The following is a 24,917-nucleotide window of genomic DNA, read 5'->3' as shown; positions in this document are numbered from 1 at the left end:
ATTATGACTCAGTGGGCAGCACATATGGACAATGTATGCTAAGTAGATCACAGTGCTTCACAAGACAAAGTACACAAAATGGTATCTCTCTGCTCTGTGTTCTTTCTACCTTTAAGAATTTAATCTGTTTTTTGGCAGAAGGCATTATTTAAATTGCTCTCAGGCAGCTTCCCTTATTACTCATTTCTTATATTCCCACTCTCAAAGGTAAAGGTAGAGGTTAGAAATGGACAACAGTAGGTAGAGGAGGTTTGTGAATACTAGAGCTACTTTATAGAATACATATATATTCATGTACATGCATTAACTATCCTACACAACTAGTACTATGAAATTAAAAAAAAAAACAACAGCAAGGAAGATATGTAAACACCTCTTTTTCCCTGAATTCAGAGCATTTCCTTTTACAATTTATTAAACAGGTTGAACACCAATTATTTAATCTTCAGCTTCTGAAATCTGAAAATACAGTATCCAATAATGCAACCTAACAAAATCCCATTGCAACTAAATTTAAGGATCCTACAATTATTAATTACATTATTTTAGCAGAACAAGTAAATCATTTCTTCCTTAAACATTTTTATTCTAAAAAAAATTGTCATACAAAATTTAAAATATAATTTTACTACCCTAACACATAATCATTTCCAGTATTCTCATCTTGTCTATTTCAATAAAGTCAAATTCACACAATGCACACATTTTACGTACATAACAAAAATGAAAACCTAAAATGTTGTGTTATGAGCCAAGCATTGTGTAGGCTCTTGATATATTTTGCTTAATTCTACAACTAACTTATGAATATATTATTTATAGAGAAGAACTGAGGCTCAGACAAAGTAACTAACCCAAAGCCCCTTAGAAAACATCAAGACTAGGATTTAGAGATGTGCCGAAATCCATATTCTCTCCACTACAAGATGCTTCATCAATACTATGTAAAATTTCTTCTATCAAAAGCATTTTTCACACAGCCAGTTTTTAAAATTGTAACTTCCAATAGCCGCATAGTATTACATCTAATGGAAAGAATACAATTTACTTAATTATTACTCTACTCTTGGACATACAGGTTACCAATTGTTATTCTTTTTTGGGGGGTGGAGATCTGTCTTTTGTATTTTCGCTATTTGTTTGTTTTGGTCTCTCATCCTCTTTCTCTTGCTTTGCTTGCTTCCTTTTATTTTTCCCCTCAGACAAGGTCTTGCTGTACCATCCAGGCTGAAGTATAGTGGCACAGTGACAGCTCACTGCAGCCTTAACTTCCCAAGCCCAAGCAATGCTCTCACCTCAGCCTCCCAAGTAACTGGAACCACAGGCGTGTGCCACCATGCCTGACTGATATTTTTTTGTTTTGTTTTGTAGAGACAGGATCTCCCTACATTGCCCAAGCTGGTCTCAAATTCCTGGGCTCCAGCAATCCTCCTGCCTCTGCCTCGGCCTCGGCCTCTGCCTCTGCCTCCCAAAGCACTGGGATTACGGACATAAGCCACTGCACCCAGCTGTTTGCTTCTTAGCAGACCTTATTGAAGGTGGCCTCCCATAGCTTCTGGGTTTATGGTTCCGGTCATGAGAGCACCCAGATTAAGCCTGGGACCTTTCCGTGAAAATTTACAATTCCCTGGAAATGGAATGATAGCCCCCTCCTAAGGTAGGTGCCTGACCTGACTCTCACTGTAACTACCTGTACTAATGAAGGGGAAGGTAAATCCTCAGAAAAGGGGGTAGTAACCCAAGAAGCAATCCTGAGGAAGCTAGAAATTAACTTTTACTTGTGAAATCAAACATATATGTATTTTTTAACCACCAAGTTTACAAGAACCTTCCTATATAGCTTAGTAATCTTCTATAGTCTCCCTTACTCCAAATCCAGTTGACTAGAAAGTCCTCACCGTTTCATATTAGAAATAGCAAATTTTTTGTTCTTTTTAAAATAAAGCTCAAGGAACATTTTTCATCTAGTTTTAAAAAATTATTTCTCAAAAAAAAATAAACTGCTAGAAATGAGTCTATTAGATAATCATAAACTTTGTTTGCATTTAATGCAAATGCTAAATAACCAAAATAGAAATTTCCACTGCCACCAGCAATGCAACAGTACATCATTTCACAGAAACCAAAATAGCATTAGATGCTAAGATTTAAATCCCTCTTACATTTATCCAATAGTTGTAACATGATATATTTCACCCTGTTGACTATTAACATTCTTCTTTATGTAAAATTTTTAAAAGAATCTCATTAGATATATATAATTTATTAAATTATTTTGATACATATTATTAGCAGGTTTCTTACAGAGAAGAAAACTACTAAACCAACTCCTCACTAAAACATGACATGATGCAGTTTTCAGATTAATTTATTTATTTCTATAGCAACTGCAAGTTTCCTGTGTGCTACTATCAAGGTGCTATGAAGAGTTAAATGACCACAGCAATCCTTTGTAATTCCAGGAACAGCAAAAGGAACCAGTTAAGAAAGAACAACCATAGAACATTAAACTGACATACTGGGTTCAGCAGTTGTAGAACAGCAAAGTACCCCTCAAGCAATAACTTTCTAACTCTACATAACATTAGTTTTCTTCTTTTCTGCCAGTTTTAAAAGCAAAGAAGGGGAAGTAGAAAGGAGAAAGTGGACAAAAGGACAGACAGACCTATTACATTAAATCCACAGGAAACTCCAAAAGATCTTTAAAAGTGGAAAGAAATACATAACTAATGGAAGGGGAGTAAAAAGCAGCATAACATGTTTCAGTGCTATTAGAGAGACCCACGTTTACAAAATAAAGAAAAAGGAATAATTTTGTGTGCAGGGTAATAAGATCTGCTCAATATTAGTAGTAGTGTTGGAGATCTCCTATCCCTTTACATCTTATGATTCACACTGTTCTTACTGGCTCTTCGATTTCAGATTCAAAACATAACTTTAGTCCTTTAAACTTATCAGTCCAGTAACCATAAAAAGTCTATCTAGAAAAACATTTTACCAGAGTAACATTTTACCAAATAAATTACCAGAGTAATTTATTTCATTTCCCACCTAAGCCCTGAGTACCAATTATACAGATGGTAATTAGAACATTCCAATTCCTTTACCAAAACTTTTTTTATTCTTTAAGAAATATTAGGAGTGAAGTCAAGAACTAAAACACAGCAGAAACCTACCATAAAACTGAACTTGGGATTCAAATATAAAATTCAATCATTAAACACTTTAGCAAGGTGTCTACCCTTTAGGGAGAAAATTTATCTCTTTTCTACAAGAATATACAAAACACAGGTCTTGGTGTAGGCCTATTAATCCAGCAAAAGGAAAATCAAAAGTAGGGCTTTAATGAACTACTAAAATACTCAGGTTTTTAGTAAAGATTAATAATTTTTAAAAGTACTTTGCATGAAAAAGTTACTTGGAAAAACATCTATATTTAGCAGACTTTAAAAGCATGAAACAGTCATAGTTTCTAATAATAGAAATCATCCCAAGAAGCATACCTATAACCAAACCAAGGCACACTTGTATTCATTTTTACTGGCACACAAATGTAGCCTCATTTTCCCATCTAAACATAAAAAAACCCATGTAACTAAATGGTAATTTTAAACCATTTTTATTAATGAATATTTCTATTATTCTAAAGCAGTTTTGTATGTCCTAATTTCCCAAATCATCTGACAAATAGTATGCTCGCAATAAATAGTTGCTTTCTACAAATATAAGCAAGTAACAAAGTAACAGTTAAATTGAATCCCAAACTGTTACTTAGATTAGTTACTAAAGATTTTTCTTCAAAGTTCTAAGAAGGGTCTTTTTTTTTTTTTTAGAGACGGGTTTCTCCATGTTGCTCAGGCTGGTCTCAAACTCCCGACTACAGGTGATCCTCCCACCTTGGCCTCCCAAAGTGCTGGGATTACAGGAGTGAGCCACTGTGCCCGGCCTCTTTTTTTTTTTTTTTTTTTTAGAGAGAAGGGTCTTAATATAGCTTATGGGTATAAATTAGTGATGCATCTGTCCTCTAGTCTATCTTTACCTTAAGAGTATTCTCGTTCTTCTTATGGTCTATAATAAAGACTATGCTGATTTTTTAACCTCTCCTTAGAAGTAATACTGAGTTATCTAAATACACTGTATTCAACAGACAACACCATAATATGACAAGCTGAAGAAAATCAAATTTTAATTTAAATCATGTTCAAGAGAAATAGTAGCACCTGCCTGTTTGAATGTCCTTCCAGAGAACCCAGGATTTAGAACTGTCTTCAAATATGATGAAGCAGCTCTGTTTCAATATGTTTATCTGCAATACAGAGAAATACTTAACGGTGATCTCTTAAAATTAAAAACATTAAGTTTAAGATTATTAAATGCTTACTGCAAAAACAGCAAAACATACATTAAGGTAACTTGCCTTTTTGATAGTGCCAAGATAAAACAAGCCATCTGACCATCTAGCTAGGACATCCTGACCCTCTTCAAATTTACATGCTGGCTTTTTGGCTTTATGTCCATCCTGTAAAGACAGCTTGGTCAAGGATGTTGGGGTCTTTTGGTTTCGACGTAAAGGAGACCGCTTGTGGACCAGTGAATTACCTGCCCCTGTAGAGTCTCTGTTTAGAGAATAAAAGACCATATATAAGACTTACTTATAGAGCTTATTTTATACCAGTGGGATATTTTATAAGTTAATCAAAGTTTTTATTTGTTAAAAACCTTAAGACAAAGAAAAATATAAAAGGTACCTCAAATCACAAATACTCTCTCCAAACAAAGAAGTTTAAAACAAAATGATAACAATTCTCAATGTCCATTCATTGCCTACTCTAAGTGAGGCGAAGACTCAGCAAACACCCCAAGATAACACATTTGAGGCAGCTGTCATCAAAATAACAGCTTTAGGTTGAGGTACGCAGGCCATGGTCATGAGCAAATAATGTCTTGAATCTCATGACTGGGTTTAGATAAAGAATAAAAGTGAATTAAATTTTAATATCTTGATTATGTCACATGCAGTTAAGACACACTAACCAGTGACTTCAGGGGACAGCTGGGTGTTATTCACACTCTTCGTACTCAAAGAAAGGGCAGTCGTGACCTTCTCCTTACAGGGAGTCACTACTGAATTGAGCAAATATGCAGACTGGGAGTTTAGAAAACAAATTGAGAATCAGCAATTTCATTAAATTATATACAAATAGAAAAATACACTATACAGCTGGGTGCTGTGGCTCACGCCAGTAATTCCAGCACTTTGGGAGGCTGAGGCAGGCAGATCACCTGATGCCAGGAGTTTGAGACCAGCCTGGCCAACATGGTGAAACTCCATCTCTACTAAAAATACAAAAATCAGCTGGGCGCAGTGGCTTACACCTGTAATCCCAGCACTTTGGGAGGCTGAGGTGGGTGGATCACCTGAGGTCAGGAGTTCGAGACCAGCCAGACCAATATGGTGAAACCCCATCTTTAAAAAAATAAAATAAAATAAAAAATAAAAATACAAAAATCAGCTGGGTGTGGAGGTGCGCTCCTGTGAGCCCACCTACTTGGGAGGCTGAGGCAGGAGAATTGCTTGAACTCGGAAGGCAGTGAGCTGAGATCACACCACTGCACTCCAACCTGGGCAACAGAGCGAGACTCCATCTCAAAAAAAAAAAAAAAGTACCCTATAAGAGTACTTAAAGGAAAAAAAATCATTAAATACTGTGAAATTACATTTAACTTATATATTAGACATTCCATAAACAGCAAAGCATACCACCATCAACTTTTAAAGTTAACAAAGCAGTATTTGGTTTCACTTTTCCAAATTATATTTTTCACTAATTAAACACACAGTGACATGTAAAACTAGATAGACAATAATTCTAAAAATAGCATAAAAGTTTAGTAAAAATAAAATGAGCAGAGAAATTAAAGAAAAAAGTTTCGAAAAGTTTCTAAGTATTAGGAATACCTAATTTCAATACCTAAAAATACAGAAATTCTGGGAAACCCTGTCACATACTAAAACATGGATGAACCTTGAAGACATTATGCTAAGTGAAATAAGTCAGACAAAAAGGATAACTATTCCAATTATATGAGGTACCTAGACACTCAAAGTCATAGAAATGGAAAGAGAATGGCAGCCAACAACTAGGAAGAATGGGGAGTAGGGAGTTAGTGTTTAATGGGTACAGAATGTTTCAGTTTAAAAGAAATACATTTTAAAGATATCCAAAGAAATAACTGGTACCTTCCCAAATTTGCTGAAAAACATTATCTACACATCCAAGCAGCTCAACAAATTCCAAGTAGGATAAATGCAAAGAGATCTACACCCAGCCACATCATAGTAAAAATGCTGAAAGGCAAAAAAAAAATCTTGAAAGCAACAAGAAAAATACAATATATCACATACAAGGAAACCCTAATAAGATTAACAGTTGACTTCTCATCAGAAACAATGAAGGCCAGAAAGCAGTGAGATGACAAATTCCAAGTATGCAGGCTGGGGAAAGGGGGTGCTGTCACCAGAGAATGTTATATCCAGCAAAGCTGTCTTTCAAAAATGAAGGTGAAATACACACTCCCAAATAAACAAAAACTGAATTTGTTATTAGCAGAGCCATCTAACAATAAATACTAACATGACTGAAAGCAAGTAAACCCAGCAGGAAATTCAAATACACACACACACACACACACACACACACACACACACACTCTCACACACACACCCCACCAACAAAATTATAATAGCATAAATGCATATTTCCTCTAAAGCAAATATACAAAATATGTACATAATTGTATTGTTAGACCCATAATATGTAGAAATGTAATATATTTGGCAACAATAGCACAAAGGAAGTATGTAGGAACAAAACTGTTTCAAAAGAAATGACACAAGGCCAGGTGCAGCATGGCTCATGCCTGTAATCCCAGCACTTTGGGAGGCTGAGGCAGGAGGATCCCAGGTTCAACAGCAGCCTGGCAACAGGGAGAATGTCTCTAAAAAAATCAAAAAATAAAAGTTAGCTGGGCATGGTGGCATGTGTCTGTGGTCCCAGCTACTTAGGAGTCTGGGGTGGGAGGACTATATGAGGCCAGGAGGTCTAGACTGCAGTGAGCTGTGATTGTGCCATCGCACTCCAGCCTGAGCAACAGAGAGAGAGAACTTGTCAAAAAGGAAGTGAAGGGAAGGGAAGGGGGAGGGGGAAGGGGAGGAGGAGGGAACGGAAGTGAGAGGGAGGAAGAGAAGTACACAAGATGCTAACTCGAACTCACAGGAACAAATAAAAAAACAAAAAATGGTAAGTAAGATAAACATAAAAAGTAGATTGGCAATTCAAGAAAACATCTGCCTTATACAGAAATCAGTCACTGTTTCAAGTAAAAATGGTGTTCCATGAAAAAGCTGCTAGTTCTGCTGGCACAAGTGGTTTATGCCATTTCTATTTTATCACATGATATTAAAAATCTTACCACGGTGCTTCACACCTGTAATTCCAGCATTTTGGGAGGCTGAGGCAGATGAATCATTTGAGGCCAGAGTTCAAGACAAACCTGGCCAACATAGCAAACCCCATGTCTCTACTAAAAATACAAAATCATCTAGGCTTGGTGGCGCATGCCTGTAATCCTAGCTACTCAAGAGGCTGAGGCAGGAGAACCGCTTGAACTTGGGAGGCAGAGGTTGCAGTGAGCCGAGATCACACCACTGCACTACAGCCTGGGCAACAGAGCAAAACTCTGTCTCAAAAAAAAAAAGAAACTCTGGGCCGGGCGCGGTGGCTCCCGCCTGTAATCCCAGCACTTTCGGAGGCCGAGGCAGGTGGATCACGAGGTCAAGAGATCAAGACCATCCTGGTCAACATGGTGAAACCCCGTCTCTACTAAAACTACAAAAAATCAACTGGGCACGGTGGCACGTGCCTATAATCCCAGCTACTCAGGAGGCTGAGACAGGAGAATTGCCTGAACCGAGGAGGAGGTTGCGGTGAGCCGAGATCACGCCATGGTACTCCAGCCTGGGTAACAAGAGCTACACTCCGTCTCAAAAAAAAAAAAAAAAAATTCTTAAGTAAAATAAGGTTTGGGGGTATGTGCATGTCTTTGTGCTTATGTCTTTTATTGTTAGTACACAGCAATGAAGAATACAAGTACAGTTTGATGCCACTGCCTTGATTCATGCTAAGGCACAAAGCAATTTTACCTAACATTGTTTTTCTGTGCCATAGACAGCTGTGAGGAGGCACTTTTGGTAGAATAATTAGAGGGGTTAAAAAGTTGAAATGGTTGATGAGTTCAAGAGAACAGAAGTAAAAATGCAGGAAGAATCACAATGAATTTTCTATCATCAGAGATGCTTAAGGACAGGGTAAGAACGCTCTTTCTCCAGAGGTTGAAACAATTTAATGCCTTCACAGTATGGGAATGACTCTATTAGCAATCAACTTTGAAAAAAGCTATAAGTTCAGTGTTCACTTGGGGGATTTTGCATCCCTTAAGTTAAAAGAAAATAACCAAAGCCTGAACAATAATTAATCATGGGTAAAAAAAATGACCTCAGTAGAATGCCATGGCAGGTCTGTGTTAAGACCCAGAATCTTCCAATTCCAAAGCAGAAACTGTACAAAAATAAAAATTGCAAACATTCCCAGACAGTTTCATATGCTTTGCTATTACTCCAATAAATTATCCCTTTTTTTCAGGAAGACAAGGTTTGTCTCTGTCCACTGTACACATTAATACTCCCTCTGCATGGCACATCCTTAGGTCATCATATCAAACTTTTTTTTTACTTTTCCATCTCCTAATGTTTATGCCCTACTTCTCCTAATATTTCTGGTGTGCTCTGTCTCAAATGAGACCTAACTTAATCATAGTTACCCTTGATTCCTTATGCCCTCTCCCACCACCTCCTCATTTTTTCCCTCCCATTCACAGCCAAACCTCCAGGAAAGAATTACTGAGATTACCACATGCCTAATCCTGCATTAAACATTCCATGTATTCATTCATAAATCATTTTTGGGTCCCTATTATAAGCCACATACTATGCCAGGCACTAGATATATAGAAGTAATTGAATACTCAGAGCTGCTTTAGAGATATTTTTGCAGATGAGGATTTTACAGATCCCTTTTTACATGAGGAAACTGCAACTGCAAGACAGATTATAACTTGATGAAGTTTATTACAGGATACAAACCAGTGCCAGCATTCAATAAATCTTCTCTCTGAGCACCCTCCCATTTGCATTCAACTATGCTTAAAAACTTGCAAGGATCTAGAGGGTCAGGGGTAGAATAACTAAAATTCTCTTGATTCTTTGTGCTCCCTTCCCACCACTTCCTGTTCTTTCCTCCCATTCACATGCAAACCTCTGGGGAAAAGTTATACATACTTAACATCTCCACTTCTATAGTCTCCCCTTTTTAGTCTTCAGCCCACTTCAACATAACCCACCAACCTCTCCCAAAACAGGGAATGTCTGTCTCTCATCACAGTTGTATCCTCAATGCTCTGCATGGGGCATAATACATAAACGGCAGAAAAACTTACAAAGTTCAAGTCAAGAAATGCCTATATTTAAGGAGTTAATTTTTTTAACTAACCTGTATTTAAGGAGTTTAACTTTTCATCTTTACCTACATTTTTAATCTAATGTCTCTACACACAAATAATCTGTTTTGCTTTAAGTAAAAAATAGACTCTACTTTCATTCACATTTAAGAAAAATACACGCCAACCTTTTACCCACATAAACATAAATCCTATATAAAACTACATTAATAAATAGATCATTTGTGCCAGGCATAGTGGCTTACACCTGTAATCCCAGCACTTTGGGAGGCTGAGGCAGGAGAATCACTTGAGCCTAGGGATTTGAGACCAGTCTTGACAAAACAGTGAGAAGTTGTCTTGACAAAAAATGTCAAAAAAATTAGCTGGGTATGGTGGCACATGCCTGTGGTCCCAGGTACTCAGGAGACTGAGGTGGGAGGATCCCTTAAGCCCAGGAAGTAGAGGCTTCCGTGAGCTGTGATTGCACCACTGCACTCCAACCTAGGCAACAGCAAGAACTTGTATCAAAAACCAAAATTACATAAATAAATAACTTGTAAAAGCATTATTTTCTTTTACAATTTCTCTGCCTAAAAATATCTTACAGAAAACAAAGTAAGAAAAGGGCAAATTACCCATAATGCCATAACTCAAACATAGGTAGGATAAACATCTTTGTACATTTTCCTCCCCACTAAGGGTTTTCCCCATGTAGTTCCCCCCACCCCGTTATTGTCACTGATTAATTCCCTCTTTGCTAGAATGTGACCTTTATTAGAAGCCAAAGTAATTTTTCTAATTTTATAATTTATTATTTCCTTTCTGATTACAAAGGTAAACATGCTGATGTTAGAATAATACAGAAACATATAGTTAAAAGTGAAAATTCTCCATGCCATCTCCTCCCAAAAAAAAAAACCATTAATCTCCTGATTTTTATTTGTACTATATATATATCTGTAATTCATATAAATGTTTTAAATAAAAATAGGACATTATATATAGTTATATACATTTTCTCACATAACAATGTAATTTCCATCTGTTATGTAAACATAAAATAAAAGCACATAAAATAATCTTTTCATCAGCTGCTAAACTGCTTTCCAACCATTACCCAATGGAGGAACTTAGGATGTTTCCAATGTTTTACCATAAGCAATAATATAAAGCTCATTATTCCACATTCCCAACTATTATATAGGATAAATTTGTAAAGATAATTACTGTGTCTATAATATACAATGTATATTTTTCCTTTTGATAATAGAAAATTACAAACATGGCTGGGCGCCGTAGCTCATGCCTGTAATCCCAGCACTTTGGGAGGCCAAGGCAGGTGGATCATGAGGTCAGGAGTTTGAGACCAGCCTGACCAACATGGTGAAACCCCGTCTCTACTAAAAATACAAAAATTAGCCAGGCATGGTGGCCCGCACCTATAATCCCAGCTACTCAGGAGGCTGAGTCAGCAGGAGAATCGCTTGAACCCCGGAGGTGGAGCTGAGATCACACCACTACATCCCAGCCTGGGTGACAGAGCAAGACTCCATCTCAAAAGAAAAGAAAGAAAAGAAAATAACAAACATAGACAAAACAAGTATAGCAAGCCATCAAGTAACACCCAGTTTCAATTATAATCTCATGGATAATCTTTTTTCATTTACATACCCATAACCCCCCATCCTCATATTGTGTATATTTTTAAATATCATAGGTATTGTCAATTACTCTCCCAAAAGGTACCAATTCACATTGTCACTACAACTGCACCAACCGGAAGAATTATCATTCTTTTGCTGTTTGACAACACACAATCTATTTCTATCTACATCTCTAATAGTAGTAGTTTAAAAAGCATGTTTCTTATAGGTTTGTTAACAATTTTTTTTTTTTTTTTTTTTTGAGACAGGGTCTCTGTCACCCAGGCTGAAGTGCAGTAGTGCAATCATGGGTCACTGCAGTCTCAATCTCCAGAGCTCAAGGGATCCTCCCACCTCAGCCTCCCAAGCAGCTGGGACTACAGGCACACACCACACCACCATGCCCAGCTGATTTTTTTTATTTTTAGTAGGAAATGGAGGGGGCAGGTCTCAAACTTCTTTGTTTATTTTTTTTTTTAAGATGGGGTTTCAGGCCGGGCGCGGTGGCTCAAGCCTGTAATCCCAGCACTTTGGGAGGCTGAGGCGGGTGGATCACGAGGTCAAGAGATCGAGACCATCCTGGTCAACACGGTGAAACCCCATCTCCATTAAAAATACAAAACATTAGCTGGGCATGGTGGCGCGTGCCTGTAATCCCAGCTACTCAGGAGGCTGAGGCAGGAGAATTGCCTGAACCCAGGAGGCGGAGGTTGCGGTGAGCCGAGATCGCGCCATTGCACTCCAGCCTGGGTAACATGAGTGAAACTCCGTCTCAAAAAAAAAAAAAAAAAGATGGGGTTTCACCATGTTGGCCAGGCTGGTTTTTGAACTCCTGACCTCAGGTAATCCACCCACCTCAGCCTCCCAAAGTGCTAGGATTACAGGCGTGAGCCACCACACCCGGCTAGGTCTCAAACTTCTGAGCTCAAGTAATCCCTTTGCTTTGACCTCCCACAAGTGCTAGGATTATAAACATGAGCCACCACGCCCAGACTATTAACAATTTCTTTGTCTTCTAGAAACTGCAATTAATGTTCTTTGCCCATTTTAAAATGAAATGTTAATCATTTTCATAATAATTTTCAAGAGCACCTTGTATGTTATAACTCTTATACATATTGCAAACATTTTTCTGAGTTCATAAAGTGCCATGAGAAACAGACTTTTTGATTGGGGGATCAGTACTCCTTTTGGGTACTCAGTTGACTAGTCAGTAGCTACAAAGCTATATCCTTCATCTTACCTCATCTCAGATTCAAACTGCCTCTGCTCTTTAAGGAGCCAGGGATTGAGGGGAGGGAGAAAGAGGGAGTTTTTATACAATGGGCATAGAGTTTCAGTTTAACAAGGTAAAAAGTGTTATGAAGATGGCTCAATGTATTTAATATCATTGAACTGTACACTGAAAATTGGTTAAGATGGGCCAGACATGATGGCTCACACCTATAACTCCAGCTCTTTGGGAGGTCAACGCAGGAAAGCTGCTTGAGACCAGGAGTTCAAGACCAGCTTAAGCAACACAACAAGATTCAGGCTCTACAAAAAATTTATTTGAAAATTAGCCAGATGTAGTGGCATGTGCCTATAGTCCCAGCTACTCAGAAAGCCGAGATGGGAGAATTGCATGAGCCTGGGAGGTCGAGGCTTCAGTGAGCTGTGACTGCGTCACCGCATTCTAGCCTGGGTAACAGGGAGAACTTGTCTCAAAATTTAAAAAATAAGACTAGCTTGAGCAACATGGCAAGACAACATTCCTACAGAAAAATTTTTTAAAATGTGCCAGGCATGATGGCACATGCCTGCAGGATCACTTGAACCCCGGAGTTTGAGACTGCAGTGAGCTGGAAGCATACCACTGCACTCCAGCCTGGGTAACAGAGTGAGACCCTAACTCCTTTAAAAAAAAAAAAAAAAGGAAAAAAGTTAAATTTTGTTATATGTATTTTACCTCATTAAAAAGATTGGGAGAGAGGCCCACAGTCACTACCACTGGATCACTAGTAGTGATATATATCTTAAAAGAGATTACCTGGACAAATAAATTTCTTCCCTTGAGACCAAGTGTTCAAGCCGGTAACTCTTGGTTTACTACCCCAGAATAAATAAGATCCTGATTCATGAACTTGAAAACTGGATGTTTAATTCAGAAATAGTGTAGCTTAGGAAAACTGGGACTAACTCTTCCCAATCCATTCCACATTTGTTCTTCCAGTGAAGAAAGAACTACCCGAATTCTTAGTTGCCATCTTTGCCATGTACTTTCCCACAGTTTCTTCCCTTCCCTGGGAAAAGTAGCAAATATGTCGGTTAATCGCATGTGAAGGATATAACATAACCTAAGAAAAGTGGTATTTTTGGTGAAAACCTTCATACAGATATAGTCAAATTCATAAGGCCAAACAGGGTCAAAGTAAGGCCTACGTGTAAGGGAAGCAGCAGGCAATCTGCTTAAGCTTGGCCTGCACTAAAGCTATGGAGAAGGAATTCTCTTTTATCTCCTGAGAAAGGTATAGTAAAATGAAGCCTGAAACTGGTTGCCTTCTTTCTGGTTGAGGTTTCCTTGAAAGTAGAATGTCAAAGAGAACGAAGGTTGAACCTAAAGGACAAAAAGCACAAAGCAAGCAGCTTAAAGGCCAGCTCTACTCCACTTCTTAGTTTTAGAAATAATACAAACATCATGCTACATTTATGGTTTTACAGAAAAAAAATCAAACAGTGTAGAAAAAAATTAAGGTGAAAATCAATAGATCCTCACTCCATCTCTTCTAATATCCCAATCTTACTATCAGAAGCAGGTGTTTCTTTTTTTTTGAGACAGAGTCTCGCACTGTCACCCAGGCTGTAGCACAGTGGCACGATCTCGGCTCACTGCAATCTCCGCCTCCTGGGTTCAAGCAACTCTTCTTCTCAGCCTCCTGAGTAGCTGGGACTACAGGCATGCACCACCACGCCCAGCTAATTTTTTTGTATTTTTAGCAGAGACGAAGTTTCACCATGTTGGCCAGGATGGTCTCGATCTCCTGACCTCGTGATCTGCCTGCCTGGGCCTCCAAAAGTGCTGGGATTACAGGCATGAGCCACCGTGCCTGGCCCAGGTGTTTCTTTCTTTTTTTTTTTTTTTTTTTTTTTTTAACTCTTTCAACTACATCTTCTGAAGGTACCCTCATATTTCCAAATAATGTGTTTATATTTCTCTTTTTAAATTGATCAATTTCAAATCTGACTTCCTGATATAGAAGTTGATAATTCACATCTTATGTTAACTCCTACTTCCTACCTCTGATCCTCTACAAATCTTGAACTATTTTCACTAAATCAGTAAGTTTTACTTATTGTACAATGTGTAAATATTGGTCACTGCAAAGATAATTGGTATACCCTTATTAAATATCCTTTCTTATTTGCTTTTAATTTTTCCCAAAATTGCTTAATATATCCCCTTATTGCCTCCTGTTTCAAACTATCAATGATAATTTCAAATCTTTTTTCCACATGTATCTCCTGCTTCTAAAGCTCTCCATGTTCCTGTGCCAATCTGGAATGACTACCCTCTAAGTCCTGCTCTTGTCATCTTGGAAGTTCCCCTTATCACTCTGCTTTCTAGATCCTATATTCTTTTGCTGGAGCAGTGACTTACCACAGAGGGATGTATAAACTTTGTGTATCTATTTCAATCCCACCCTTACAACTGACCAACACTTTCCCAGATACAGAATTTAATGTTGAAAATAATTTTTCCTCAGAAGTTTGATAATAGTCCTCTACTACACTCAGCATTAGTGATGAAAAATCTGATGCCACTCTGATTGTTACTCCTTTATAGTTTACCATTTTTTCCTCAGAAAGTTTCTAGGATCTTCCTTTATCCTTAATGTCTTAAAATTTCATAATTATGTGTCTAGGCAAGGTCTTCTTTCAGTTATACTGTTCAGCCCTTGGTAAATCCTTTCATTTTTTTTTTTTTTTCTGTTTATCTTAGGCTCTCCTTTCATGCAGCAGGCTTTCCACAACTATTTAGTGGTCCTTAGTTGTCCACTGACAGTTAAGATTAAGGTTATATAAATCTACATGGGATCTCTTTATATGTGATGCAGAAATTGTAGAGAAGTGAGCTTTGCCTTAGGGTGATCAGATAGGGAGGCAACACTTAGACTAATAAACTCTGCCAAAATATGGAGGTCTTTCTTCAGGACCTTATCAGTGTAAGAACCCTCTCTACATTTTTTACCTAAGGGGCTAGACAACTGGATATAGGTGAGTAGTGTCCCTCTGTGTAAGATATAGACAAACATCCCCCTCTTACCATCTGTAAATGTTATCCTCTCATCCCTCACCTTGCTGGGACCCATGGTCGGGGTTGCTACTAGTAGCTCAGAATCAGCAGATACCCTAGTCTTACAACTGGGCAACACTGAGAAGAAACACATTCATTAGAGAGCAAAGTAAAAATTTTGAAACTATCATAGTAGGTATTAAGTATCATAAATACTGCAAATAAACTATATTAAAAATTACAGATCAACTGACTTGGAATCCCAATTCCCATTTATAATGGTTAATATGCAAAAATGCAGCCTTCTTATAAACAGCCAATATATATACATTTGTCTCCTAACCTACTGACAACTTATATTTGAAAACTGGTATCTCAGAATATACTTTAATTAATCAGAATATCTTAATCAACCAAAACATCTATTCCCCAAACCACTTTCTAGTAAGAGTCCAATGAGATTTAAAGAAAACATGATTATTTTATTTAAAGCCTATGGCTCTGGTCATTCAACAAGTATTTGTAGAATGCCTGCTATATGCCAAGAAAGACAAATGTGGAAAGATACAGTACATACCACCAAGGAACACAGTCTTTGTAGAGAAACACATGTGCACTTCAAAAAAACTATATGCAGTATAATTCCTATAATGAATAAACACAAGAAGAATAATATCTAATCTGTCCAGGAGGAAATGGTAGTAACAGACAAAACTTCATCAAAACTTAGCTTTTAACTACAGACTTAAAGGATGAGTAGCAGTTTCAGAGATGAACCTTAGAGAGGACTTCATAAGCCTAGGGAACACATGTAAAGGCACAAAGTCAGGAAACAACACACACTTTTCCAGGAACAAAACTTGCAGTATAGCTGCAGCTCAAATTAGAGAGAAAGTGGCATAGATAACACTGAACAAATGAAAAAGACCAAGCTGTAAGGGTAGAGACACTGCCTCTTTGTCTTATTTACTGTCATATATCCCTTGTACCTGGCCCCCAAGAGATTCTCAATACCAGCTGAATACATAAACGCTATGCAAAAGACAGAAAAGATGGGAACCCAAATAAATCTGCAATAATCTATTAATAAGAAAAGGGCAGGGCATGGTGGCTCACACCAGTAATCGCAGCACTTTGAGGGGCCAACAAGGGCAGATCACTTAAGGTCAGGAGTTCCAGACCAGCCTGGCCAACATGTTAAAACCCCGTCTCTACTAAAAACACAAAAATTAACTAGATATAGTAGTGTGCGCCTGTTAATCTCAGCTACTTGGGAGGCTGAGGCACAAGGATTGCTTAATTACAGGAGATGACAGTTGCAGTCAGCTGAGATCATGCCACTGTACTCCTGCCTGGGCGACAGAGCAAGACTCCATCACAAAAAACAAAAAACAAAAAAAAAACAAAAGAAAAACCTGGAATCAAGCCATGAAGAAGTTGGAATTTTTTTAAAAATCCCTGGAGAGTAGGGTTTTAAGCAACACAGTTTACATACTTTACATTTTTCAAGTTTTTAAAAAGAATCACGGCATCATTCTTATAAGAAATAATTTAAAAGTAAAACAGCCATTAGGAATTAACTCTTTGTGGTACCGAGAGCAAAGGAAAAATTCAGAACAACTCCCAAGTTTTTAACTTGGGAAACTGGGAGGATGGTATTGGGGAAATAAGGAGAAAAGCAGTAGCAAGTTTAAATCATCTCTGTTTCATCCAAGAAAGGATGTCTGCTAGGCAAAATATTTGCAAAAACTGACCATATACTTATCTATAAAACAAGTCTCAACAAATTTAAAGCTATAAAATCATACAGCATATAACTACAATGTCATAAGACTCCAAAATCAATAAAAAGATAACTTAAAAGTTGGAAATCGAGACATACACTTTTAGGCCGGGCACAGTGGCTCGTGCTTGTAATCCGAGCACTTTGGAGGGGCCAAGGTAGGCAGATCACGTGAGCTCAGGAGCTCGAGACCAGCCTAGACAACATGGCAAAACCCATCTCTACAAAAAAATTAAAAATTAGCCAGGTGTGGTGGTGCATGCCTGTAGACCTGACTACTCAGGAGGCTCAGGCAGGAGGATCAATTGAGCCCAGATTAAGGCTGCAGTGAGCCATGATCACACCACTGCATTCCAGCCTGGGGAACTGACCGAAACCCTGTCTCTAAAAAAAAAAAAAAAAAAAGAAAAGAAAATATACACTTTTAAATAATCCATGGGCCAAAGCAGAAATCATAATGGAAATTAGCTAGTATTCAAAGCTAAACAACAAAAAACACTTACTAAAACTTGTGGGATGCAGCTAAAGCGTACTTGGAGAGTCAAGTCTCAAAATTATATATACTAGAAAAAAAACAGGCCAGGGATTACAACTCACACCTGTAATCCCAGCACTTTGGGAGGCTGAGGTGGGCGGACGACGAGGTCAGGAGTTTGAGACCAGCCTGGCAAACAAGGTGAAACCCCGTCTCTACTAAATATACAAAAATTAGCTGGGCATGGTGGCATGGCACACGCCTGTAATCCAAACTACTTCAGTGGCTGGGGCAGGAGAATTGCTTGAATCAGGGAGTTGGAGGTTGCATTGAGCCAAGATCGCGCCACTGTACTCCAGCCTGGCGACAAAGCAAGACTCCATCTCAAAAAAAAAAAAAAGAAAAAAGAAAAGACAAAAAAAGCTTAATGAATTGAGTAGAGCTATCTCATGTTGAAGGGAGAAAAAATAAAACAAGCCCCAAAAAAGTAGAAAAATAAAAGAACAGAAATTAAATGCGGGGGGGAAAAAAGCATACGACAGAACCAATGGCACCAAAAGCTGGTCCTCTTAAAAAACTAAAAAAAGGAAAACATTTGGGAAAGATTATTCACGAAGTCTAGGAAGCAGCTGGCTATTAGGAGCCACAGCTCAGAAAATCTGGTTTGGAAGTGAAGAAATAGAAGTTGTCAAATATTAATAATATGTATTTGGAACCCTGGATAGAAATGAGAAGTGAAAATGGGATGAGTACAGCTTTGCTGTATTAAGATAGGAGAGTAAAGATTTATTTGTTCCTTCTTATGACAAAACAGAAAAGAAAAAATTAAGGCCGGGCACGGTGGCTCACGACTGTAATCCCAGCACTTTGGGAGGCTGAGGCGGGTATATCACCTCAGGTTGGGAGTTTGAGACCAGCATGACCAACATGGAGAAACCCTGCCTCTACTAAAAATACAAAATTAGCTGGGTGTGGTGGCACACGCCTATAATTCCAGCTACTCAGGAGGCTAAGGCAGGAGAATCGCTTAAGCCTGAGAGGCAGAGATTGCAGCGAGCCAAGATCGCGCCATTGCACTCCAGCCTGGGCAACAAGAGCAAAACTCCATCTCACACAAAAAAAAAAAGAAAGAAAAAGAAAAAATTAAAACACACTCCATCTGCAACCATACATGTCCATGTTCGCATTACATGTGAAATTCTAAATCACAATATATCAAGATGGAAGGTAGCTGGAAGAATAAACACTTGTAAAATAAGGAAGAAAATTAAACGTTAAGTGCCAGCAGAAAGAACAATGAGGAATGAGAAGCAAATCCATTGGTCTACAGAACCTCAAAAGACTATAGAATTGTTGGCACCAGACTCAAAAGACACAGATCAAGTGGGAACATTAAGAATGGAGAAATGGGTCAGGCATGGTGGCTCAGGCCTGTAATTCCAGCACTTTGCGGGGCTGAGGCAGGCAGATCAAGAAGTCAGGACTTTGAGACCAGCCTGGCCAATACTGTGAAACTTTGTCTCTACTAAAAATACAAAAATTAGCCAGGCATGCTGGCACTCACCTGTAGTCTACTCGGGAGGCTGAGACAGAAGAATCGCTTGAACCTGGGAGGCAGAGGTTGCAGTGAGCCAATATCACACCACTGCTCTCCAGCCTGGGCAACAGAGCAAGAAGAAAGAAAGGAAAGAAAGAAAGAAAGAAAGGAAAGAAAGAGAAAGAGAAAAAAAGAAAGAAAGAAAAAGAAAGAAAAGAAAGAAAGACAGAAAGAAAGAAAGAAAGGCAGAAAGGAAAAGAAAAGAAAAGAAAAAGAAAGAAAGGAGAAATATGTAGAAGTTGGAATAAAAGGTCAATTGGAAGCCAGGCGAGGATCACTTGAGGCAAGGAGTTCACAAACAGCCTAGTCAATATAGGGAAACCCCACCACTACAAAAAAAATTTTTTTAATTACCCAGGCATGGTGGCATATGCTTGTAGTCCCAGCTTCCCAGCTACTCAGAATGCTGAAGTGAGTAGATCACTTGAGCACAGGAGTTTGAGGCACCACTGAGCTATAACAGCAGTGAGCTATATAATTCAGCCACTGCAATCCAGTCTGGGTAACAGAGCCAAGACCATGTCTCAAAAAAACAAAAGGATACTTGGAGCCCCCAAGTCACATCTCCTACCCTGTACATCCCATTAGAATACAGAACATTTATTCTTTTAAGGAATTGAATTAAGAAAAATAAAAGGCACAGAGACGGGAATAGGCAAGGTGCCAGCTGAAAGTAGGGTTAAACTTTCTCTATAAATATATTCAAGCTAATCAATGAAAAAGGAAACGAATGTTTTAAAACACCATTTTGCAACCTAATGAATAAATAGATCCATGCTAAGAGCAGCAAGAGAAACATTACATGCTTCCTGATGGGAAAACATACACACATGTGAAATCATCCTGCCCATCCAAACCCCACATAAGGCTAACCTGAACCTGATAAGCCTCTAGATCTAGACATCAATTTATAGTAAATGCAGATAAATATGCTCCACAATGGGGATGCAATCAGCAAAATCCCGGTTAAGAAATGTACATGACAAATGACCTGGTTTCTCCCACAAATAAACTGCATAAAAAAAAAGAAGAAAGATCTAAGAAAATACCTGTAATTGAAAAAAAAATCTTAAAACATACTAGCAAAATTGAATGATAATCCTCAAGATGCATACCTGCATAATAAAACTACAAAGAAAAAATAATCACCATAAAAGTCAGGATGGAGATTATCTGGGAGATGGAAGGGTTGCAATGTGGATCTAGGTTAGCTGGCAATGTTCTATTTTTGACCCTGGAGTGGTTACAAAAGTTTTCACCTTATATAACAAAGATAGACAATAAGAGAAAACAGATTAAAAAAATCAGAGGATCAATCAGAAATATTCAACATGTGAAAACAGAAAAAAGAAGAAAAAATTATCAAAGATAAAGTAGAAGAAAACATCCTGGTACTGAAAGACAGAATTCACCAAATTGAAAAGGCTGCAAGTGTCCAGCAAACTGAATAAAAAAGATATGTTCCAAGAAAATCAAGGATAAAGATATACGTTTAGAAAGAGAAAAAAGGGCAACTAACAAAGGACTGAGAATAATAATCATTATAGCAATATTACAAGTCAGAAGACAGTGGAACTATTCACTTAAAAATCTGAATGAAAAATAAATTCTGGGTAAAAATCAACTTTATAACCAGCCAAATTATCAATCAACGGGCTAAAGAGAGTGGGAGTAAAGTTGGGCAACAATGACACACTCCTGTGGTCCTAGCTACTCCACAGGCTGAGGCAGAAGGATTGCTTGAGCCTAATTCAGGGCTATAGTATACTATCATCATGCCTGTGAATAGCCACTATACTCCAGCCTGGGCAACACAGAGAGATCCTATCTCTAAAATTTATATTTTAAAAAAGAGCAAGACAGAATGTGTGTGTGTGTGTGTGTGTGTGTGTGTGTGTGTGTGTGTGAAAATTAGAACATTTTCAGCCATATAAAGTCTTTAAAGATTTATCACCCAAGCACACTTTCTTTGAGTTTAACACAACAACTAGACAGAGGGAGTAAACCAAACAAAAAGCAGGCATGGTACGCAAGGGATGCTACACAGCAGAGAAGAGAAAGGAACTACCAGGATGATGGCAGAGAAAAGCCCCAAGAGGCCTGGTGCAGTGGCTCACATCTGTAATCCCAACACTTTGGGAAGCTGAGGTGGGTGAATCACCTGAGATCAGGAGTTCGAGACCAGCCTGGCCAACATGGTAAAACCATGTCTCTACTAAAAATACAAAAAAAAAATTAGCCAGGCATGGTGGTGGGTGCCTGTAATCCCAGCTACTCAGGAGGCTGAGACAGAAGAATCACTTGAACCCAAGAGGTGGAGGTTGCAGTGTGGCGATATCGCGCTATTGCCCTACAGCCTGGGTGAGAGAGCGAGACAAAGCAAGAAAGAAAAGAGAGAAAGAAAGAGGGAAAGAAAGAGAGAGAAAGAGAGAAAGAAAAAGAAAGAGGGAGAGAGAGAAGTCCCAAGACAAGACAACTTCAAGCAGGTCTAAAGAACCAGTCCAAATTACAGCAAACTCCAGAAGAGCTCCAGTAGGGTATCTCTAAGAGAAATAAATGGCACTGATAAATTATATGACAGATTCACATTGTGGAAAAGTACACTGTGAGAGATTTTGTGAACAACTGAAGATGTATAAAGATTTTAATGTTCAAAGAAAAGTAGGCAAATTTTGTTTTTTAATGAGGCAATTTTTAAACGTAGTTGTACAAGAAAAAATGTAAATCTAGAAATAATAACAACAGCTAACAAGTGTTTGATACTATCCTAAATTCTTTTTTTTTTTTTTTTTTTTTTTTTTAGGTGGAGTTTTGCTCTGTCACCCAGGATGGAGTGCAAAGGCACAATCTTGGCTTTCCACAACCTCCGTCTCCTGGGATCAAGTGTTTCTCCTGCCTCAGCCTCCCGAGTAGCTGAAATTACAGGCACCTGCCACGATGCCCAGCTGATTTTTTGTATTTTTAGTAGAGATGGGGTTTCACCATGTTGGCCAGGCTCATCTTGAACTCCTGACCTCAGGTGATGCACCCGCCTTGGCCTCCCAAAGTGCTGCTATTACAGGCGTGAGCCACTGCGCCCGGTCATATTCTAAATTCTTTACATGCATTAACTAACCCACACCACTACTTTGTGGTACCATATTCTATGTGGTTCTTCATATGTAAACAATTTTTATATACTCACAAATGAAAACGGTTTAAAATGTTTTATATAACTATACTAAAGAATGAAGACAGGAGCAATGAATTCCCTTCTCATCTAATATTATTTTTATAGAGAAACTTATAACATTATGTTTCATCTAAAATTATGTTGGTAGAGAATATATTTATAGAAAAAGCTTACACCCTTATTCCTCTCTTCATTCATTCACAGCTAACATCATTTTTTTTTTTTAGCTAACATCATTTTTTAAAAAATCTAAAACTATTGACTCTAGATGTAGTGATATTTTATTTAGAGATATAAAGAATTAGGTAAGGGTTAAAAGTTATTGAGTGGGAAGGGGTGGAAGAGACAGACAAGAAACTACATTGTTTTGGTTTAAAAAGCCTTTTAATTTCACAATTATCTGATGTTTTAAACGCTTAAAAGAAGCATGCTATTAAATATTACAAATTTATTTTTAAAAAGATAAAAAATAAAAGCAGTGAAGACGAACGCTTGGTAACATCGGCATCCATGGCAGTGTTTCAAAAGGATATTCTCTGAAACACCAGTTCTAAAAAATGTTAATAGTTGGTATGTGAGAAAACTGTTTCAATAACCAATTAATATTATCAGAGATCTAAGAAAATATTACAACCATGAAATAAGAATAAGGAGCTCTAAAGAAATAAAATTATAGTGAAAATAAAAATTTCATGAGAAGAAAAACCAAAGATAGGTAAGAGAAAACAGATTAAGACAATCAAAGGCTCAGTCTAAGAAAACCAACATGTGAAAACAGAAAAAAGGTGCAGAAAAAATTATCAAAGAAAAAGTAGAAAACATCCCAGTAACCAAGTAAACTGCAGGGCTTTTTCACAGAAGGCTTCCTTGGAGATTTTAATATGTTAAGAAATACTTTATAGTTTTCCCTAACATGAGACAACAGGAACCCCACAACCCTTTTTCCTAAAAAAACCTTAAAAAAAAAAAAAAAAAAAAAGAAAGAACAGTTTTAACGCAGTATTTTCAACTCAAGTCCATAAACCAGTACTGACCTACAGCAAAGTAAGAAAATCGAGAACAATCTATTCAGTATTTAATTAAGTTAATCAACTTAAAAGACCATTCTGAATTTGAGGGCATATCCTTCTTATATTCTTAAATGTAAGTATCTTTTATGCAATGATGGTGGTGACAGTTTAAAACATTCTTACTTTCTAAAATAAAATGTTGGTAATCTTGTCAGTACACTATCCCCACCCCATGAAAGAGTTAATGGTTCATGAAAGGTTAAGTATAGGAATCTCAGGAAAACTCTTATTTGAATGATGGACAAAAACAACTCCAGAGGGGCCAGGCACAGTGGCTGTTGCCTGTAATCCCAGCACTTTGGGAGGCTGAAGTTGGAGGATCACTTGAGGCCAGAAGTTTGAGAACCAATCAACCAGTCTGGACAACATAGCAAGATCCTGTATTGCCATGTTTTAAAAAACATTTTAAATACAAAATTAAAAATTCTTTTTTTACAAAAGAATCCTGAGGAAAAGAAGTCACCAGAGAAATATAAAGATAACCCAGAGAGTAAAATATCACCAAAAAAATGAGAAAATACAACCAAGAAAGTAGTAGTATACCAGATGTTAAGAAAAATGAGTAATAAAAACTGTTACTGAATTTAACAATTCAAATGTCACATTCGAGCACTGACTAAAAATGCCAGACTGCATGGGGTTTAGAAGTGAGGACTAATAGGCTGAGTTTAGTCTATTCTAAAAGTTTAGCTCCACAAAAAGGTCAAAAAAGTTTTAGGGGCAAAAAAATGTTTGAACATTCATACAAGCTGCTGGTCACAAAAATTGAGTTGTTAAAACTAGGAAAAATAATCTAACCAAGAATATTCATATTCCAACAATCCTAATCTTTTACTTTCATACACTGACAATTAAACCTGAATCTTCTGTATAAAAGATACATTAAAAGTACAATCAGCGAGGCTCACACCTATAATCCCAGCACTTTGGGAAGCCAAGATAGGCAGATCACCTGAGGTCAGGAGTTTGAGACCAGCCTGGCCAACATGGAGAAACCCCCATGTCTAATAAAAATACAAAAATTAGCCAGTCATGGTGGTGCATGTCTGGTGGTGCATGCCTGTAGTCACAGCTACTTGGGAGGCTGAGGCAGAAGAACTGCTGGAATCCGGGAGACGGAGGTTGCAGTGAGTCAAGATCATGCCACTGCACTCAAGCCTAGGCAACAGAGTGAGGCTGTCTCAAAAATAATAATAAAGCACAATCAAGCCAGTAATACTTGGGAGGCTGAGACAGGAACATCACCTGAGGCTAGGAGTTCAAGACCAGGCTGGGCAACATAGTGAGAAACCCCTCAAAACACACACACACACACACACACACACACACACACACACACACACACA

The 24,917-nt window shown here is 37.9% G+C and overlaps 1 protein-coding gene and 1 long non-coding RNA gene across 5 annotated transcripts in view; both read right to left on the bottom strand.

Annotated features, from left to right (window-relative positions):
• The window catches only part of MTF2 (metal response element binding transcription factor 2), a 60,183-nt gene that overhangs the window by 23,859 nt on the left and 11,407 nt on the right, over positions 1-24,917 (bottom strand). For 2 of the 4 annotated variants that reach the window (XM_032247969.1, XM_032247970.1), the window contains exons 2-3: positions 4,418-4,616; positions 4,225-4,306 (exon numbers count right to left, since the gene is read on the bottom strand). In XM_032247969.1, coding sequence (XP_032103860.1) covers positions 4,225-4,306; positions 4,418-4,616 — 281 coding nt within the window. Of the gene's footprint in view, positions 1-4,224; positions 4,307-4,417; positions 4,617-6,241; positions 6,350-24,917 lie in introns of all 4 variants that reach the window. The other 2 variants (XM_032247971.1, XM_032247972.1) reach the window with 2 other exon arrangements.
• LOC116530037 lies at positions 340-3,866 on the bottom strand. Its single transcript, XR_004259796.1, has 2 exons — positions 1,671-3,866; positions 340-1,094 (listed from the first exon to the last, which is right to left on the bottom strand). It is a non-coding gene; the product is annotated as an uncharacterized LOC116530037 (long non-coding RNA).

The sequence above is a fragment of the Sapajus apella genome, unplaced genomic scaffold (genome assembly GCF_009761245.1).
Source record: "Sapajus apella isolate SASKATOON/1434 unplaced genomic scaffold, GSC_monkey_1.0 scaffold64, whole genome shotgun sequence".
In the NCBI taxonomy this organism is placed as follows: Eukaryota; Metazoa; Chordata; class Mammalia; order Primates; family Cebidae; genus Sapajus; species Sapajus apella.
Note: the sequence above shows the minus strand (reverse complement) of the source record. Positions and strands in the feature narration are given on the sequence as shown.